This window comes from Chanodichthys erythropterus, chromosome 6, assembly GCF_024489055.1.
Source record: "Chanodichthys erythropterus isolate Z2021 chromosome 6, ASM2448905v1, whole genome shotgun sequence".
Lineage (NCBI taxonomy): Eukaryota > Metazoa > Chordata > Actinopteri > Cypriniformes > Xenocyprididae > Chanodichthys > Chanodichthys erythropterus.
In genome coordinates, this window is record NC_090226.1 from 28916942 (window position 1) to 28938552 (window position 21611).

The window sequence follows — 21611 nt, forward strand, 5'->3', positions numbered from 1 at the left end:
GGCTGTGCTTCCGATAGTTGTAAAATCAATTCTGATTGAAGTTTGTGATTTTTCACAAGCGCTTTCCAGTTTTATTGTTCATCAGAAGGTCAGTGAAAGGACTATGAGCAGTGTGTCATCTGCATAATCAGACTACCAGTCTACCTCAATATCCAGGATGAGATAGGCATCACTGTTTCTCTCTTAATATATGGGACTTTGTCTTCAGGCACGGAGCTTAAAGACAAAAGTTTACATGGCAACTAATCCAAAGATTTTTATGATCACCAGTTCAGGAGGAGCTGAGCAGAATGTGCATGATCATCTCCGCATAGCATGTGTCTTTCCTGAGATTTAACTAAAGCATGTCTCCAGGGGAAAACAGTCTGCCTTGAATGGATAGTCCTACTGGTCTCGCAGTGTGAGAGATGCTGTAGATCCAGCAGAAATAAAAACATTGCCAAAAAATTGAAAACCAATATTTTACGTTAGTTAAGTTGGCTTTATGTTTTGATCCAGGACATAAAGTTAATTAATTTTTGATGAAGGCACGCAAATAATGTGAGTCATTACATGGGCAATTTAAGAACTGAAGAACTCTAGTATGCATGCTGAGAATTCTTTGCATAGTTGTCTTTGTGTGGATGTGCTATTGAACATGCTTCAATGACAAGTTAACAGAAGATGCTTAAAGGGTTAGTTCACCCAAAAAGGAAAATTCTGTCATTAATTACTCACTCTTGTGTTGTTCCACACCCGTAAGTTTATCTTTAGAACACAAGTGAAGATATTTTTAATAAAATCCGAGAGGTTTCTGTCCCTCTATAGAGATCCAACGCAACTACCACTTTTAAGGTCCAGAAAAAACATCATTAAAGTACAACATGTGACTCCAGTGGTTTATTCTCAGTTTTACGAAGTGACCTGAGTGTTTTGTTTGTGCAAAAACATAATCCAAAGAGTGTTCACGCAACAATGTCAGCTCCCGCATGAACATAAAATGCATGTGTCGTGATCAATATTTTCGTAAATAAAGTGATAAATTATGTGGTTTTGTGCAAACAAAGCACTTGTGTTGCTTCATAAAATTGAGGTTAAACCACTGGAGTCACATTGAGTACTTTAATGGTGTCTTTCCTACCTTTCTGGACCTCGAAAGTGGTAGTTACATCGAATCTATCTATATGGAGGGACAGGAAGCTTTCAGATTTCATTAAAAATATCTTCACTTGTGTTCTGAAGATGAACGAAGGTCTTATGGGTGTGGAGCGACATGAGGGTGAGTAATTAATGACAGAATTTTCATTTTTGGGTCAACTAACACTTGAAAGGGAACCAATGGTATTAAGACTTGTATGGCTTAATATAACGTAAATGATGTCTCTTGTTGAAATATGTAGTAGAAAACCCATGAATTTATGTTATTTAAAACATCCATTACATTTTGTTTAGCTGCACAGTGCGTTCTACGTCGATGACGTCAAATGGTGGCACTCGGTGAGCTACTGATGCTGCCCTGTTGCTATTTTTACCACAACACTGCTCGGATTACAATATACGATGCTTTTGGATTTCATTTTCAGTCGATGGGCAACAACAGAAGAGATGTATTGTACGTCTTCACTGCTTTACTAGCGATAAGAGGAAAAAAGAATGGGAAGTTGTGAAGAAAGTGGACAAATAAAACTTTCTAAAGAACCACGTCTTTGTTCTCTCCAATTTAGCCCTGATGCCTTTGATAATTTTTCATCTGTATGTTTTGGTGCAATGGTAATCTAGTAATGCATACAAGTCTTAATACCTGTGGGGTTTTTTTAAAACACAATCAGCCTTTTTGATTTGAGCCAGAGCGCAAAATTAGTGAGAATTAAAACATCGAAGATGTGCAATGTCTCTGTGGCTATTTGATCTACTGTTGTATGACTGACAGTTAAACGTGCTGAGAAGATGCTATATTTTATGTGATGACAGCGCACACAAGCTTTGAGGCAGTCTGTCTCAATCGAGATGTGTCGATAGGCTGCCTTGTCAGGCTCCACTACAGGTACGGCATTTGGTTAAAGCATACACTTATATCCATCGCCAACTGTAAGCTCTTTCAGTAGCTGTGGTCTACTAAATGCCTCAAAGGCATCAGGTCTAAAGTGAAGAGAACAAAGATCTTTAGGAAGTTTTATTCGCCCACATTCTTCACAACTTCCCATTCTCCTCTTATCACTAGTAAAGCAGTGAAGACTTACATCGCTTCTCTTGTTGCACATAGACTGATCACTAAATCCAAAAGCTGCACTAAAGTTCAAATTGTACCACTTTTGAGAAATTATGTGCTATCACTTCTACGATTAACACTTCTACACTTCTTAGTATCCACATAGAAGCATGCTGAAATACACGGCATAGGCATTAGCAAAGACCACTTACATTTGATTTTGAACATGTATAAATGTACTTTGACATGTTAAGTCATTTATAGAATCGTTCATTTTTACCAATCCATAACCGGGGATGATTCAGTTGGTTTAACTTAAACTTTAATTCAACTTTCATGTTAACTGACAAGGACTGCTAATCAGGCTCAAATGTCTGGCTCAAGTCACAATGGGCATTGGGTTCAAACTTGCCACCTCTCAGTGACTATCCTCAATTTTTTTTCCATTAGGAGTACTCCAATAAATAAAACAAACAATTTTGTTTGTTTTGTTTTCCCAGATAATCAAGCAGCTGATGCCATTTTTTTAATGTAAAAGCTGTGTTTATTGTCAACGGTCCATTAAGCTGTTCTTCAAAATGAACAGAGGTTTCTTTGAGCCGCGGCTGGCATGTTTTGTTCGGCATGCTGTACAGCGATACCTTAATTGCTAAAGAGATATGCGGGAAAGACGACTGGCCCATGGACTCAGTGAGGTCATGGGCAGGGTATGTTTTCGCATGCCTTCCACAACCACCTTGGACGCGCAGATGGCATATTTTCGATCTAATGATCCCAGGTATGCCAAAACCATAAAGTCCCAAAACAGTTTCTCCACAAGAACTTGACATGAGGACAGGCTCTAAATGTCTGCACATGAGTTTCCATATTGATTCCTGATGTTTTGTTCATTCAAATGTTTTCTCACTCTCCTCCCTGCAGACCCCAGGACTGCATTTTATCCAACGCCAACATTTTTGACTGCAATATATCATAAGTTTACCAAAAAAAAAAAAAGAAAGTTGGGCAGTTTAATGTAAGATGTTTCCTTTCCTTCAGCATTCAACTTCAGGCCCATATTTCATTGCAGACTGCTGTTTTTAATCTTGTTTCTTCAAATGTTTGGAAGAATTTTGTACTGATTTATTACGAGAGGTTTTCAGTTGTAAATTCTCAAGCAAACAAGGATGATGGGTTCAGAACTACAGTAATTATGCCACGCATCGCACCATCGCTCGCACAGCTCAATGTGTTAATTGAAGAGAGTTGTGCTTTTCTCAACAGTGAGGGGAGATGCTACGACTGTGAAAACAGCACACGAGGGGGGGAGCGAGGGAGATTGTGGGTGTGTTAGCGCGTGAGAGAAAAAATAGGGGAAGGGAGGGAGAGAGGAGAGAAATAAAAACAGCACAAGAGGACAGCAGACAGAACGGAGGAAAAAATCCCTCTGAGGTTCCACCATGTTCCTGCAGACTGTCTCCATCCTCTTCCTCTCGGCCGTCCTCTTCGGCTGCCTGGAAGGTAAGGTGAAACTCTCCCTCGCATCTGATTGTGATGTCGGAATGGGGCGGTTGGGACCAGATCTCTGTGGGAGGGAAAGAGGCATAATGCTATGATAGCCAGACTGGTTCAGAAGCTTCGGATGCTGGAGTTTCACGCATGTCTGAGAATATGAGGTGTGTTAAAGCATGATGGGAGGCTGTGCCTGCCACAGGAAGCTCCAAAAAGGACGAAAAGGAGTCCAAATCTGATTATGACATGCAATTTCCTCTGCAAACTGTTGAACATGCCAGTTTCTATGCATAATTTCATCAGTTATGATACTTGTCGATGGGTGTGAATCTTTGTTGAATTCTGCTGCTGGTTTGTGACTTCTCTCTATGCCAGGGAAGGGTGTGCAAATGCAGCGAGATGTTCAGTGCTGCATGCAGTACTCTCAAGGCAAAGTCCGGACCAAAGATGTCCTGAGCTATGAGAGGCAGACGGAGGGGCCGGATTGCAGCATAAGAGCCATCATGCAAGTATTCCAGGCATCCTGGAACAATCACAGACATGGAAAATATGCCCTATTAAAGCTCACAGGCATTGCCGTCTAAGCAGGTCAGATTTTTATTACTGAGAGCAGTAATTGTCAGGCAAGTAGAGCAAAAGAATGCACTCAGGCTTGGTGGACAATGCCCAAACTGTTTCTTCACCGGGGCCAATTTGGCCTGCGCTGACTTGAAGCGTAGCAGATTAAGAGATTTGGGATTTGCTGTATGTAAAGAGAGAGGTTTTGGAGGGAGCTCTTGAAATCTTGGCGCTCATGTTCTCGATTGTTTGAATCACAACAGACTGTACACCAAAAAGGCGGTGAAGTGCGCTGATCCAAGAGACAGGAAGGTGAAGAGGTTACTACGGAAACTGAACCAGAGGACGGCAGCCAAAGCCCACAGGACCATGTGGCCACATCGGCATATGAATCTGCCCGTTATGTCGGAGGTAAGATCTCCATGGATTAAAGAGAGTAACGGCAGTATCGCTGTCCGAATAAAACTTATGCTCTGTGGTCCAGAAATTGAGTGTCTTTAAGTATCGTTTTCTCTTTGTTGACAGGTCGATGTTGTTAACTCCCAAAAGATGAACAAGGTAAACAAGATCTGCAGCACGCCATTTCAATACAGTGCAAAAGTAGGGTTCTGGAAGTAAGACTCCCATTCATTTTTTCCATTGATACACTGATTTTTGATATCAACCTTTCACGATGGACCTACCATGAGCACAGGGGTTAAGAGATGGTACATGATTCTGTAGAAGCCACAAGTCAGTGTGATTTCAGCTTTATCTGAAACAAAACTGCATTTAACTGGTAAATTCCCTGTAAAGAACTACACTAACTATAATCCTGAAGAGAAATCCACCAATTATGTATATATAATATTTTATGTAAATATCACATATACATAAAATAGATATTTATTTTATGTGTATATGTATATTTTATGGAAGCTTGTTTTCGCCATGAAATAAAAAAAAAAAAAAAATATTTGCGACTTTTTCTTTCAATTCTCACTTTTTTTTCAGAATTGAGAGATTAAACATGCAATGAGATGTTATGTGATAAACTCGCATATAACTTGCAATTGACCGTTCACAAAGACCCACCCCCTTTAGTTACTGTTGCTATATCATCTCTTCTTACAAGTTAATATCATCAAATAAACATGAATTAACCACATTTCAACCACTGAAGGATGTCAGTACATATCAGTTTTCAAGTTGAAGTCCACCAATGTTAATCTACTAACTCCCCGACTGCTTTGTCAGACAAAATGGCGGATTCGGCATTATGATTGGTTAGATTGCCTGTCAATCAAACTCCCAGCGAAGGGTCAATTGCAAGATTATATCTTGCAATTCTGACGACTTTTCTCAGAATTGCGAAGGTATAAACTCACAATTGCAAGTTATAAAGTCCAGTTCTGAGGAGAAAAGTCTAACTTTATAACTTGCAATATATAAAGATATAAACTCGCAGTTAAGAGAAAAACAAAGTAGTAACTCTTTATTTTAGGGTCTTTTAACTAGTTGCTTATTAGCATGCATATTACTAAAATATTGGCTGTTTATTTGTACTTATTAAGCAAATTTTAATGCCTTATTCTACATTCTTAATCCTACCCAATAACTAAACTTAACAACTACCTTACTAACTATTTAATAAGCTAAATTAGGGATTTATTGAGGGAAAAGTCATAATTAACAGTGAATATGTGTTCCCCATAGTAAAATATTACCAAAAAAATCAGAATTGTGAGTTTATATCTCACAATAAAAGTCAGAATTGTGAGATAAAAAGTCGCAGTTACCTTTTTTATTTTTTATTCAGTGGCAGAAACAATACTGTTAAAATAATAAAATCTCTAATAATGGCAGATTTTCTACTAAAATGTGACTTAATCAAGTCTACCTACACTTTCAATCAACATATATTTCATATACTTTGCAATAAACCTCAAATATATGGCACTACTGAAATATTTAAATATTTCAGTAGGTAACTAACTTTTTTTTAGTCTTCACTTTGACGATACTTACCTTGGCAATCTCTGTGAAAATTAAAGTAATCAGAGTTGTTGTTGTTTTGTTTTTGTTTGTTTTTTTCAGACCAAGTGAAATTTGAGGGAAGACAGGTGATTGATGAAACTCCAGCCTTCTCGTGTGTCGCTGTTTTCTTATATATGTATAAGGAAATATATGTAGACTCACTACACAAATATATGTAGATTCACTACCAAACAGTATGTTATCCAGATATATTGTGATATTTAGATGTCCTCTCAAATGACTGTTAATCTATATGCCAAAGTATTCTTCTCTGAGACTTGTTTAAGGTTGTTTATAATCTCTGCAGCTATGTATAGTCTCTATAACTTATACAAGCTCTTCTATAGAGTCCAGTAAGCTGGTATGACTGTTCTCAAACAATTTATAGTGCAATTACAGAATCTCTTGTGTATGTTAAACACAACTGATTTTTATATATAAAAATAAAAGAAAAATATTGAAAATCATTTTGTTTTTATTGTAACAGACTTTCCCCCCTCTCCCAGTGGATGATTTATATGAAAAATTAAATGTATATTTCACAAAAGGTTTGAGTACCCAGTTTATTTTAAGATGATATTAGATGATCTTATATTACTTCAGTCAAATTCTCTCTAAAATTTTAGACTTGTAGGTCTGCACCATTTTTGCCTTTTGGATGTCTTTGTTCTTCATGAAAATCTACACTTTTATACATTTCCAAACCTAATTTTGATATAAAAAAGATATTACACTATAATCACTGCATGGCCTGAGATGCTGGGATAGGCTCCAGCATCCTTGTGACCTTACATAGGACAAGAATTTTGGAAAATGAATGGATGGATTATAGTATCAACAACTTATTTGAAAATAAAAATATAAATACTTGTGTTTTTTAAAGGCACATTATGTAAGATTATCCCCTAGAGGTCGCTTATTCAAAACAATAATTAAGGTGTGGAATCATGGGAGTTGATGGAAAGCAATCCGATGGGAAATCATGTTTGTGGATGAGCTAATGTATAAACTTTTATTAACGTTATTGTGGTTTAAAGCAGGTGCGATCAAGAGCCTGGGACATTTTACCTTGCTGTTTTTAGGCTTATATGCCACACTCAGCCACTGGCGCTCCTTTTGCTTTGTTGTTTATGCATATTTTACGGTTAAAATTACAATTAAAGTTACATTTAACATTCTCCTTCTTTCCTAAATTTGAACTTTTTTAAAATTATTTTATTTCATTCTAATGAAACAGCTGTTTTACTTGGTCAAAACAATCATACTAAAAATTCGTTAAAAAAAAATCTTACAAAAACATTTTAGTGTTGAAAGTTATGTTATAATGTTACTCTCTGCGTTTGTTCGGTGGCTAGTATGACACACATTTGTTGTACATTGCAGTAAGTTACATCGATATTAGAATATATTAATAAAAGCTGGATAGCTTGAGTTTCTAAATGGTGTGCAGTTGGTTTATAATAGTATGCAATTCATTTTAAAACATTGTATGGTGGAGAAAATGTCATATTACTGTTACTACAAATAAAGCTCTTTCTGATTATGTTATGTTAGCTGCTTGACAAAATATTGTTGTCTGATTTACATTTTGGATACAAACATGTTTCTTGTGGTAAATCAAGAAAACAAGATTTAAACAATAAGACTATTATTAGGCTCACCTGTCTAATAAAACACATTTTATTAAAGCTTCTTTAACGTTTACATAGTTTCTATGGAAGTAAAACCGGAAATCGAGGGTAATGCAGATATTACATCACTGACAGGCAACACAATGACACGGCCCGTTACACTCATTAAAATAGCGTATTTCTCTCGATTTAAACATTATTGGAAACATTTGGGATAACCTAAGTACACAAGTCAACAAAATAACATAGTTCTAGTGGTTTTTGGATATTTCAAAAGAAGAAAACAAATGATGTTACAAAGACCAAGGAAGTGCAGAAGTCACACATCATCATCATTCTCAGACTCTATAAAAAGACACCTGTTCTCAAAGTGACTATTTGTTCATTTCTATTAGCATGATATACACTGATTAGGCTTAACATTATGTCCACCTTCCTCATATTGTGTTGGTCCCTTTTGCTGCCAAAACAGCCCTGACCTGTCGAGGCATGGACTCCACTAGACCCCTGAAGGTGTGCTGTGGTATCTGCACCAAGATGTTAGCAGCAGATCCTTTAAGTCCTGTAAGTTGTGAGGTGGAGCCTCCATGGATCGGACTTGTTTGTTCAGCACATCCCACAGATGCTCGATTGGATTGAGATCTGGGGAATTTGGAGGTTAAGTCAGCACCTCAAACTTGTTGTTGTGCTCCTCAAACCATTCCTGAACCATTTTTGCTTTGTGGCAGGAGCATTATCCTGCTGAAAGAGAAACAGCCACAAGGGAATACCGTTTCCATGAAAGAGTGTACATGGTCTGTAACAATGCTTAGGTAGGTGGTACATGTCACATTAACATCCACATGGATAGCAGGTTTCCCAGCAGAACATTGCCCAAAGCATCACACTGCTTCCTCCAGCTCTCCTTCTTCCTTTAGTGCATCCTGGTGCCATGTGTTCCCCAAGTAAGCGACGCACATGCACCCGTCCATCCAAGTGATGTAAAAGAAAACTTGATTCATCAGACCAGGCCACCTTCTTCCATTGCTCTGTGGTCCAGTTCTGATGCTCACATGCTCACTGTTGGTGCTTTCAGCGGTGGACAGGGGTCAGCATGGGCTCCCTGACTGGCCATACACAACAAACTGTGATGCTCTGTGTATTCTGACACCTTTCTATCAGAACCAGCATTAACTTCTTGAGCAATTTGAGCTACAGGAGCTCGTCTGTTGGATCGGACCACACGGGCCAGCCTTCGCTCCCCACCTGCATCAATGAGCCTCGGCCGCCCATGACCCTGTCGCCGGCTCACCACTGTTCCTTCCTTGGAGCACTTTTGATAGATACTGACCACTGCAGACCGGGAACATCCCACAAGAGCTGCAGTTTTGGAGATGTTCTGACCCAGTCATCTAGCCATCACAATTTGGCCCTTGTCAAACTCGTTCAAATCATTACGCTTGACCATTTTTCCTGCTTCTAACAAATCAACTTTGAGGACAAAATGTTCACATGCTGCTTAATATAACCACCCACTAGCAGGTGCCGTGATGAAGAGATAATCAGTTTTATTTACTTAACCTGTCAGTGTTCATAATGTTATGCCTGATCGGTGTATATGTGCCAGTAGTTTTCAAAATGACTGAATCCTACCACTACACACCACTAGAGGATGCTGTTTTGTGAATGTCATTTACTGGCATTTGCTAACAGTGGGGAACTGTGTGCTGTGGTTTGTTGTGACAAGACAAACACTGTAAAATGAAAATTTTTATTCCTGAGACATTTATTCATCTTAACACATTCCAGAATCCATAATACCAAATAACTCAAACCAAAAATGTGCCCACACTATACCGTTACCTCAAAAAAGCAAACTCAAAATAAATTAATAAATACAACAAACAAAATCGTAGCATTTATGGTTATATAAATACCATAAGAAATATTAAACAACATAACACCATTTTCACATACTGTAGTTTGCATTTAAAGATAATCTCTATTAAAAGTATATACTGTTTATCAAAACCCAGAGATGATTGTGAAGTGAATGAACTCTTGTGTGAGAGTAAACTGTTTGGGGACTGTGGTAAATTCAAGTATTTCACACAGACACAGCTGCAATATGGGCTGCACAATCTGGGCATATTTATAAAGCAGGCTTCAAATATAAATAAAACAACTGTCACTTCACAATACAAACTTGCTGGAGAACCAGAAAACACTAAATAATCCTAGAATAACAGCCATATTCCACCACAAAACAAAAATCATTCACCTGCTGATATGTGCTATCAAGGATTGATTCAAAACAAATAATGTTACTAAAAGCCACTCTTAATGGGGGAATTATATACTTCACACAGTCCATCACGTAACAGTGAGTAAAGCAAAAGCTAAATCCATCAAAGAAACATTACGGCCTGGTTTCACAGACAGGGCTTAGCCTAAACCAGGATTAGGCAATAGGATATTTAAGTAGCTTTTATAAACGTACCCTAGAAAAAAAAAACATTACTGGTATGCATCTTGGCAGTGACATACTTTAAGATTTGTCAGTACGAGTTGCTTTCAGTTAAAACAGCTCAAACATGCATTTTAGTCTAGGACTAGCTAAAGCCTTGTCTGTGAAACCGGGGGTAAATTACATAAATAACTGATTACAATATCATATAAACATCTACAAAAATGACCTCAATGATATGTTAGATAACAAAAACACAATAAGAACATCAAAGTAACTCAAAAAGGTTCCCTTTGTCTCTATATCTATGAGTTTGGCATTGTGTGTATGAGGTAATATAGCTCAAACATCTGAAAGACATTGGGAAATAATGCTGGTTCAATGACATCAACCAACTCTATAACAATATTTATACAAATTACAAAGACGTGTTTTTAACAGTCTCAAATCAGCATTATAAAACTAGCATAGTGTTATTTTAATTGGGTGCTACTTTGCCTTGGATGTAATTGTAAATGAAAAAAGTAAATGAAAATACTGACGGATAAAACGTTGGATTGGCATGTTACATTCTCAACATACTCATATGGCTGTCTTCTTTCCAACATTTTATTCTGCAAGTTCTGATTTTCAGAATATAACAGTGCTGAAGGTGTGAACTATAACTATATGAGAATTATTACATGGTGGTTTCACTGTTACGATGCTTGAGAGAGTCATTCTCTTGACAGATCAGCTGATATGGCTTTTCATTTTCCTCAATCACAGAGTTGCTGATTTCTACATCTTGGTTCTGAAGTTCCTGTCGTGACAGATGCTCAACAATCCCGGCACCAAACGAATCTCCCAGCACGTTGGTGGTGGTCCTGAGTCGATCCCTGAAGAACCACACAAAATATTTACATTATATTTACATTTACACCTTTTTGTATTTTCTGAAATTTTCTGTATTTTGCTTGCTGAGCAAAACTCGCCAACACAATGCTGGAGTGTTGCAGGCGGTTGCCACGGTGTTGCTAGCGTGTAGCCATGTTAGTCTTTATGGTGCTGCAATGCAAATGCTAAAGTATTCTGAGTGACTTTCATAATGTTGTTGTGGGTGACTGGAAAGGCGTTGACTTGCTGTACTTAGTGTTTAGTACTGACTGTTACTGCTAAGGTGTTGTGGTTGGTTGCCTTGGTCTTGCTACACAGTAGCTAGTGTATTTTGGGTGATTGCGTGTGCTATGCAAATGGGATTCTGAGTGTTTTTTGCATGTTGTTAGGGTATTGGGGTGGTTGCCAGGGTGTTGCTATGCAGGTGCTATGGTTTTCTGGGTAGTTATTGGCATGATGTTATACACTAGGGTGTTGTGGATGGTTGCCAAGACGTTACCTAGGTGGTTTCTAGGGTGATAAAGATGAGTGTTTCATGTGGTCTCTATGAATCTCTGGACTCTAGAAATGCAATGCAAATGGCAATTTTTAGCCTTTTTTTTTTTTGCAACTGTAAAAAAGTAATATCACACCTCTTCTCAACAAACTGCATGATTTGAGGAATCATTCATGTCTGGTGCACAGAAGCCTGACTAGTTATGTGACAATACCTGAATCAGTCGCTGAAGAGGAACATTGAATGTTTTCAATTCAGTGTTTAGTATTAGTTGCTTTGGATAAAAGCGTTTGCCAAATTAATATGTAAATGTAAATGTAGTATTATGGAAGCACAATATGAAAGCAGAATGTGTCAACATTGCTAACACTCCTTCAGATTAGCATTCTGCATTATGTATCAATAACCTTTGAGAGAGTGCGCTCTACTGGAGCCGCATGCTTCAACGTGACATTTGAGAGAGACTCACAGGAACCAGTCCACTGCGATGATCAGTGTAATGTCCTCTGTGGGCAGTCCCACCGATGTCAATACTATCACCATGGTAACCAGCCCAGCCTGAGGGATGCCTGCTGCTCCAATGCTAGCGGCAGTCGCCGTAATACTGAAAGAAACATGAGAGCTTTTTAATTTGGAAAAAGCTGAGTTTTATGGAAATTGGCCCACAGGAGTCAAGGAGAAAACTGGCAAAGTAAAGCTGTTTTGCTAAATGAATGAGAAGAGATAAACACTCCTTCAGTACCTGTACTTGTGCTTGCCAAAACTAACCTGATGGTCAGGATCTGGCCAAAGTTCAGGTCCATGTCATTGACCTGGGCAATAAAAATGGCTGCCACTGCCTCATACAGAGCTGTGCCATCCATGTTGATTGTGGCTCCAACTGGTAGCACAAAACGTGTCACTCGTTTGTCCACATGGTTGTTCTCTTCAAGACAACGGAAAGTAATAGGCAGGGTGGCAGAGCTGAGGAAGAAAAGAAAATAATAATGCCATAGAATCACGTGCTGTTAAAACAAAAGGTGGCAATTCACATCTGTTCAGGAGTGTATAGTTAGCAAAATACCAGTGAAACCAGTAAATGGAACCTATTAACACACTGTCAGGACACGTGTTCACAGTTATTAACATTGTAAAGTCAGTTTTTTATATTTTATTATAAAAAAAATTACATTTATAACTCAAGGGTTATGTATGTTCGTCTTTACGTCAATGTCACCGATGTATTGGGATCTCTAGGAAAATGCCACTGTTGCTGCTACTTCCAGCGCTCTGCGTAAGCCTCCTACTCCTCCCACACCTTAGAGCAGACGATGGAACAGGGCTTACACAGAGGAAGTCAGGCACTGCTGTTCCACATAACCCAAGCAGTAAGACTTATTGGATAACACAGAGTCCACATCATGCCCATAGGGAGGTAACATGTGGAGGTTACACATATGGACTGGCCAATAGGGGGTGGCTCCAGCCTTGTTATGGGAGAGACTACACCAGCAGAGACGGCAGAGTGGACTCTGCCAAGAGAAAGACACAGGCGCACCATACATAGCCATACTGTGGAAGAATATACATATGGGAATACTGTAGCTCAGGGTGCAGCACTTGGTTGCAATTACCAGAGCTAGACCTGGGATCAGAAGCTCCGCTATGTCCAACCACCAGAAGAGGTGATGGAGGAACTTCAAGGTTCACCAAACGGGGAACTCTACTGGAGCAATTAGCACACGTATCTGGTCCCTAAGGAGGGGGATGGTGCAGCAAGCCGACAATGAGCGGGTTCTTCAGTGTCACTGGCTGGTTGAAGCGAGCACACAGGAAGAAAACGGCTCTACACGAATGCTATAAAACCTAGGAAATGTGTTGGATGTCACCCAGCCCACAGCTCTACATATATCTGTCAATAAGGCTCCTTGTGCCAATGCCCAGGAAGAAGCAACACTTCCTTGTAGAGTGAGCCTTCAACCTGAGGGGAAATATGAGACCGAAAATGCATGCAGGCCCCCTACCCTCTTGATAGAAGCCAGTGCAATTGGAGGAACTGTCTTCATGGACAGAATTTTTAAGTCTACCGAAAGCAGAGGCTCGAAAGTTGCTCTCTGAAGTGCTGTTAACACCAGAGTTAAATCCCAAGAGGGTATGGGGTGTGAACAAGGAGAATTTAACCTTCTTGCACCCCTCAGGAACCTGACAGCTAGGTCATGCTTTCCCAAGGACTTACCATCAACTGCATTGTGATGTGCAGCAATAGCAGCAGCAACATACAATTTGAGGGTGGAGGTCTTCGCTCCAACTTATCTTGCAGCAAGAAAAGCACAGCTCTGACAAAAATTCTTCAGGGGTCTTCCCGGTGAGAAGAGCACCACTCAATGAATAGGTTCCACTTGAAAGCATAGAGGCGCCTCGTTGAGGGGGCTCTAGCTGAAGTGATGGTGTCTATTACTGCTTGTGGTACCTAAGTCCTCCACGTCCTGTCCAGAGAACAGATGTGGAGATTCCAAAGGTCTGGACGTGGGTACCATAGAGTGCCCCATTTTTATGAAAACAGGTCCTTCCTTAGAGAAAGGAGGGGCAGAGTCTGTAAACCAGGTCTGGTTGGGCCAATGGACACCACAGCATGCCTGGACACTTGTTCTAGAGGAACTCCTGCTCATAGAAACCCAGGGTCCAACCACGGGCTGAAGGTTTGGCAAAACGGCAACGCCCATCTAGGCCGTGAAGCCAGTGTTCATAATGGCCTCATATGAAGCAATCCGAGCTGTGTTTCTGTGGCTGTGGATGCGATATGCCGATAGGTTTACTGACTCCAACTCCATACTGAGAAAAGAGATCCTCTGCACAGGGGAAAGTTTGCTCTTTTCCCAGTTGACCCAAAGCCCCAACAGGCTGAGATGACGAAGCACCATGTCCTTGTGCTCACAAATCTGCTCTGGTGACTAGGCCAGTATGAGCCAGTCATTGAGAATGCGAACATCATGTTCTCTTAGGGGAACAAGGGCTGCCTCTGTGACTTTCGTGAAGACATGTAGCGACAAGGCCAGCCTAAAGAGAAGGACCTTGTACTGATATGCCTGTCCCTCCAAAGCAGGTCTAAGATTGGACGTAACCCACTGCCTTTCTTGGGTACAATGAATGAGGGGCTGTAGAACCCTGTCTTCTTATCGCCAGAGGGACCATCTCCATCGCGTGGGCTGACCACTGGCTGTGGGGCCAGTTGCAGAACCAAAACAAAAGGAAACACAAGATTCTCCGCCCAGCCCTCCACTGGGGGAGGGAGTGGTGCAGTCATCATCTCCTGGAGAGCAGTGTCCTCCACCTGTGGGTTGCCCGTCTCAGGGCCGCTTCCCCTTATGTTTTCCTGCAGGTTTGGCAGCTGCCTGGATGGGCTGGGTGACCTGCCTGCGACTGGCTCCACGCTGTGGCCTGGGTGGTGACTGCTGCTTTGGCTGAGCAGGAGTGGCGAGGTGGAGACAGCAGCTGGCCATCAGGGCAGAATATGTTTAATTACCTTCGTCTGCTTCTGGACAGCTGAGAACTGTTGGGCGAAGTTCTCCACCGCATTTCTATCAGCCTCCGCCAGGTTAAGCAAGTGGTGGCGCTCCTGGACCACAAGTGTGGACATCGTCTGACCCAGGGAGCACACAGTGACTTTCGTTGTTAAGAGAGCAAGGTCCGCCGCTGTGTGCAATTACAGCAGAAGCCCTGGGTCACTACTGTCCTTGTGTAACTCCTTCAACACCTTAGCCTGGTAGACCTGCAGGAGGGCCATGGTGTGGATTGCGGAAGCCGCTTGTCCAGCGGCTTTGTAAGCCTTACCATTTAGAGTGAACAAGAGCTTACAAGCCTTGGATGGGTGATGGGGATTACCCCTCCATGAAGTGCCCTTAGGACACAGCTGCATCAATACAGCTCCACACCAGGAATCTGCTTGTACACTTTGACTACCCTGCCATCAAGAGTAGTGAGAGGGGAAGAGGAACCAGACTGGTTTATAGCAAAAAAAGGTGCCTTCCACGATCTAGTTAACTCTTCATGCACCTCCAGAAAGAAAGGTACTGGGGCAGGACGCTGAGAACCAGCATGGGCTGCCCCAAGCCTCAAGGGTTCAGGACACAGTGGAGGCCTCCACTCGAGCCCAACTCTCTCTACAGCATGGAAAAGCATATCGGTCATTTCTGGGTCAGGCTTGTGCAACGCTACAGACCACCTCCTTGGAGGTAATGGAGTCTTGACCATAACACTGCAACACCGTAACAAGCCCAAACATGTAAGAAAGTGTCTATGGCCATCAGCTGGGATCAGATATTGACCGCATCCAGAAACGCACAGGTGGAATGACATCTTTAAAAAGAGTGTTGCTCTCTCACAATGTTGAAGCACACAGGGGAAATGGCCACGACACACACACACAGGTAATAGTGCAGCCTGTGGTGTGCACTCATTATTTTAGGCTGTAAAAACAGCTAATTCTTAGAAGACGCAACTCTCTGTGCCCAAAAGAAGCCTCGATCCCGCTAAAGTGCTGTCACACCAACACAGGACACAGAGAGGTTTCTTCCCGAAGATGGCTCGACTTTTAACAGTACTTTCAGGAGACAGGAACATACAGCTCGGCTCCAAAACGAAAGACAAATGTGCATTGCATCTGCTTCCTATTTATACCCGTGCTGTGGGGCGGAGCGCGAGATGCAAATCTTGCATGCCAATCTCCATTGGCTCATTTAGTTTACACTCAAAGGTGACAGGGCTGGTGATATCCCAATACAACAGTGACGTCGATGTAATGTCGAACATAACCGACTGAAAGGGAGCACTATGTTGTCGGCGCCGATGGCCTCATGGGCAGCATGTAGCGCAATGCGCTTCGGGTGACCCGAGTTCAAGTCCCGGCTCGTGGTCCTTTCCCGATCCTGTCCCCTCTCACCTACTTTGCTTCCTGTCTAATCACTGTCCTATAATAATAAAAGGCAAAAACACCAAAAATAAAAAAAAAAAATAAAAAAGAAAGAAAGGGAGCGCTATCCCAGTTTCTCTTGCGCTGAATTAAAGGTCACTACATAATAAAAGATTGTTTAACACAGAATTGCCAGGCTTTTAGCAATGGTTATTATTATAAATATTTGATATGATTTATGTAATTACTATACACTCAATCCATTACACATGATCAATTTTAGTTTATCAATTATTATTACACATTTAGTTTAAATGTGTATAAATATATACAGATAATACGTGACATACATAAGATCTGGAATCGATACATCTGACTACCAATAGATATAGCAAATATTTTATTTACAAAGGTGGTTACCTGGATGAGGTGCCTAGAGCTGTGATGAGAGCCTGTAGCAGCCCACCGATAAAGGTGAAAGGGTTCTTCTTGGTCACCACAAAGAAGAGCAGAGGCAGAACGAACAGGCCGTGGATGAGTAGCCCGACAATGACAGATACCGTGTACATCCCTAATTGTCCGCCCACCTGAGCAAGGTCTTTCATCTCAACAATCTTCCCTGCAATCAGGAAGAGGATACCCACTGGAGCATACCTGCTCAACAGAGGCCAAATGGGACAGACATTCAATAATAGTGGATTCAGCATACATGCATCCATAAATAAAGCATTTATTTGTATGTTGTATTTCAATTGAAATTTCACCACAATAGCTTGAATTTAAAGACTTTTATTTCAATGTTACAATAATTTCTCTACTCGAGCCAATGTCAAATACTGTATCTTGAAGCTCATTTCCACCACAGTTTGTTTTGTTTAGTTTTTTTTTTTCTTAATTTCTTAATTTTCTTTTAGTAAAGTAAAGAATTTATTGTTTGTTAAGCTGCATCATGTGTTTAATTACTACCTCCATATACATACCAATAGAAAGAAGTCACAATAAAAAAGTAATCTGTACTGTCTCAAAATTAACATATTACATTGAGATTACATTTCTCATAATAATCTTACAACCTTTCAGATACTCATTTGGTACAAGTAACAGATATTACTAACCACCTATTCTTACTTAACTGTGGTGGGGGGGAAAAAATCTATATACCAAAGTTCTTTGAAAACTGAATTCATGTTTCAGGTTTTTAAAAAACTTCTATACCATTTCAAGAAATGTTCCTTGAATATACAGCAGTGGCCAAAAGTGAAGAATGGCCTAGTAAAATTGACATCTTCACCCTTTATTCAAATCTTATTACAAATATGTTAAAGATTTTATAAGCATATTGCGTAGTTGAGCTTGGAGTCAATTGTTTTATTTGTGATAACGCAATGAAACATGCCAAATTATGCGGACATAATTTTTGACATATAAAGTAATTATGAACACTTGCAAAAACAGGTTGTAGATAATCAAAGTTAATCAAGATAATCAAAGAAACATTAATAACTGATTATGATTATATAGTCAATGCATGTTTTTTGTCCTGTAAGCTTTTTGTTTTTCTTTGCAGGTTTTAGAGTAAAATAAAAAGGTTATATCAGTACAAGGTCCTTCCTTTTGGGCTGGCCCTGTCACTACGTGTCTTCTTTCTTTTTTTTTTTTCTTTTTTTGACAAATAATTTTGTCAGATAAATACCTTAACCAAGTTCAGTGTTTAGTTATTTTCTCATATTTAAATATTTTTAAAAATATGAAATATTTTCCTCATATTTTGATGGTTTAATTGAACTTGTAGGGAGATTAAAAACAAATATCCCCTCCAGACATCACTTTTGGCCACTACTGCCAAATTACTTGATAGGCCTAAGATTTTCTTTCAAGACTTTCATTTTTTTTATGTGACTTTTTCATTGTGATATAAAGATAGTATCACTGACATTTTTACTTTATGACCCCCTGTTTATAAACTGTAACAAAGAAATTAAAAATATAACCTTTGAAGAGGTGTATTCCAGTCATTATATGTATGAATTCCATTTTTAATGTATTCTTGAATAAATTAATAGCATCATGTCATTGACTCTTAAATGACTGCCTCACTGTCATCAGGGCCTCTGGATTATCATAACATCATAATTGGACACTAACCAGATAATGATGGCCACCAAGCGCATTATGGCTTCATTCAAGCAGTCAAAGAAGTCCCGGAGAGCCTGGCCCTGCTGTTTCATGTTTCCAATCACTAATCCAAAGCACATGGAGAAGACCACCAACCCCAAGGCGTTCACCCCATTCGAGGAACCTGAGACAGGAACCACATCTTCCACTGTCTCCTGAATGGTCTGCAGGATTGTGCTTAAGTTGGATAATTGGCTGAGATCTGTAGAGTTGATGTTGTCTGTCGCATTGACGATGATGGTGACATTTTTTGTCAACACATTTTTCTTGTATATTGTTTTGTACTGCAAGAAAAATGAGTGGTTAGTAATATCTGTTACTTGTGTCAAATGAGTAGAAGCACTTTAATGTTATGGAAATGCATTAGAAGAGAATTTACAAACCTGTTTAAAGCAGGCTTCAACTAAATTTGGTGGAAACATATTTCTGTAGGAACAAGAAAAAATCAGATCCCATAACATCTAAAAAATTAACAGTCAAACGAAAATTTCTCCCCACCTTATCAGGTCCAGAAAAGCATCAGCAGCCTGCACTGGCTCAATGCTGCCACTAGAGGCCACTGGACTATCCCTGCTGCCTTTACCCGGCCTAATAATAATCACCATGACAATACCGATGAAAACTGCTATAAATGTAGTCACCATGTAGTAGATAATGGCCCGGATTCCCATTTTCCCAGAAGCCTTGCTGTCCAAAGAGGAAATTCCTGCACAAAAACATGAAGAACCAAGACAAAGGCAATTCTTTGATGAATAGGAAGTTCAAACAACAGCATTTATTTTAAATAGAATTGTTTAGTAACATTATAATTGTCTTTATTGTCCTTTTTGATCAACTATTCATTTCTTAAAAAAAACCTTCTGACCACAAACTTTTGAACAGTAGTCTATATTATAAAATTGTGTAAGTTGTAGCCTATATATTAACAGTAGTAAATGTATTATGAATAAACAAATAAACAATGAACAATTAACCTAAATTAATAAATGCTATGTTTTTCAGGCATACCTGTGACAAGGCTGGAGACAATGAGGGGTAGAACAAGCATTTGAAGCATCCTCATCAGCAGCTCTCCAGGGAAAGAGAAATACTTCACCTCCCTGATGGACAGGTTATGAGGTCTCAGGGCAAAACCCAGCACCACCCCTACATACAGTGAAACAGATAGAAATTTAATGTGAAACTTGAGTTAGCTAGTCTGTAAACTCTTTTGGACTTCACACTTCCTAAACAGTGCCACTATTAACAAAAAACAATTACAACTTCATGTGCTTTTCCTGTTGTTTTGCCAACTGATTTACTGCTTTACCTAAAGCCACAGCAGCCACTGTGAAGATCACAAATGTGTTCCTCCGCAGGAACATCTTCACGCTGTCTCGTGTGATGCAGCCCATCTTTCGCCTACTTCCTGACATCTGCTTCTGTAATACTCGGCACAGATGGTGGAGCCCCTCCTCAGCACGCTGTGGCTTCTCAGAGTCTTCACTCAGAAACAGGCTGGTGCTGTTTGGAGGCTTCTCATTCATAATCAGCTCTAATACATGGTCCAAGAGTGTTTCATGGGAAACTGTGGCAAAACATTGAGGAAAATTATGTCAAGGCTAAAATTCATTTTTTGTTACTTGCAATGTTTCATGATTTAAAGTTCACCATCTCTCAAAGAGAATCTTGGCGTGCATCTCAATCAGCCCCCTAGTTCAGTAGTCAGGGCACTGATCAGGGAATCGTCCATATTCATTTACATGATATACTGATTCATGACCTAGGGAGTTAGGGAGTTGATTGAGAAGCCGGGATAGTTACTATTGTAAGCTCTCTTCCCTGATGGAGGGAACAAGACATTGTGTCAAGGCACTGACACTAGGGGTTGCACTTGAGAGCCCCAAACACCTCTGATCCTTCAAAAAAGGCCAATGAGAATTGTCAAGTGGAATTTGCATGCCACTCCCCCAGACACACAGGTATAAAAGGAGGTGGCTTACATCCACTCATTTAGGTTTGTGCTGAAGAGCCGAGATAGTGTCCTGGCCATTTCAGTGGTAGTTCAGTTTTGTCGCGGGAGGGACACAACATCTCCTTCCCTCCACCATAAAGGAATGGAGGTAAAAACAGTAACCAAGACATTCCCACTTTGACGTTGTGTCGATGCGATGACACTAGGGGTCCCTATAAGAAACACCACAATTAGCTGAACTGTTACGAGGATGGCCGGTTCATATACAGGCAGGCTGCTGTGTGCCTAATAACAAGTGCACCAGGTCATGTTGTAACCTTCTCAAAGCCCCATGTAAGCAGCATAGTCCCCCACACCACATTGCATACAGCGCCCCAGCCTGTCTTGGGCATGTCCGTTGTAACAACAACATGCCCTGAAATTGTTCTAAGGAACACCAAAAGATCTGTGTGATAGCCACGTGCTGTGTGCTGCGGTGCCATGCCCATCTTGGGTGAATCTGAAGCCAGTGCTGAAGCGGTCTCATATGCATCAACCCTAGTGGTGTTACTGCTGCCGAAGATGCCATATGCCCCAGGAGTCTCTAAAACTGTTTCAGTAGAAACACTGTTTCCCCCCTGAAAGAGTTCAGGCAGTTCAGCACGGACTGAGCGTACTCTCTCATGAGACACACTGTCATAGTGACTATAGAGTCCAACCACATTCTGAGAAAAGAGAGGCTCTGCACTGAGGAGAGCTTTCTCTTTTCCCAGATGACCTAACATCCCAAAAGGCTGAGGTGTCTGAACACCAGGTCCCTGTGCACACACAACAGATCTTGAGAGTGAGCTAGAATTAGCCAGTCGTCAAGATAATTAAGAATGTGAATACCCACTTCCCTTAGCAGGGCAAG

The 21611-nt window shown here is 40.3% G+C and overlaps 2 protein-coding genes across 2 annotated transcripts; one reads left to right on the forward strand and one right to left on the reverse strand.

Annotated features, from left to right (window-relative positions):
- Positions 1-3591: 3591 nt before the first annotated feature.
- Positions 3592-6620, forward strand: ccl44 (chemokine (C-C motif) ligand 44). Its single transcript, XM_067387449.1, has 5 exons — positions 3592-3688; positions 4055-4138; positions 4503-4648; positions 4763-4795; positions 6561-6620. The coding sequence occupies exons 1-5, from the start codon at positions 3628-3630 to the stop codon at positions 6618-6620; spliced, it is 384 nt and encodes a 127-aa protein (XP_067243550.1). The 5' UTR covers positions 3592-3627.
- A 4389-nt stretch (positions 6621-11009) lies between these two features.
- slc1a6 (solute carrier family 1 member 6) lies at positions 11010-20330 on the reverse strand. Its single transcript, XM_067387450.1, has 9 exons — positions 20075-20330; positions 19774-19911; positions 19264-19471; positions 19149-19191; positions 18736-19049; positions 17011-17244; positions 12471-12665; positions 12172-12306; positions 11010-11208 (listed from the first exon to the last, which is right to left on the reverse strand). Exons 1-9 carry the CDS (start codon positions 20289-20291, stop codon positions 11010-11012), a joined length of 1683 nt encoding a protein of 560 aa, XP_067243551.1. The 5' UTR covers positions 20292-20330.
- Positions 20331-21611: the final 1281 nt, after the last annotated feature.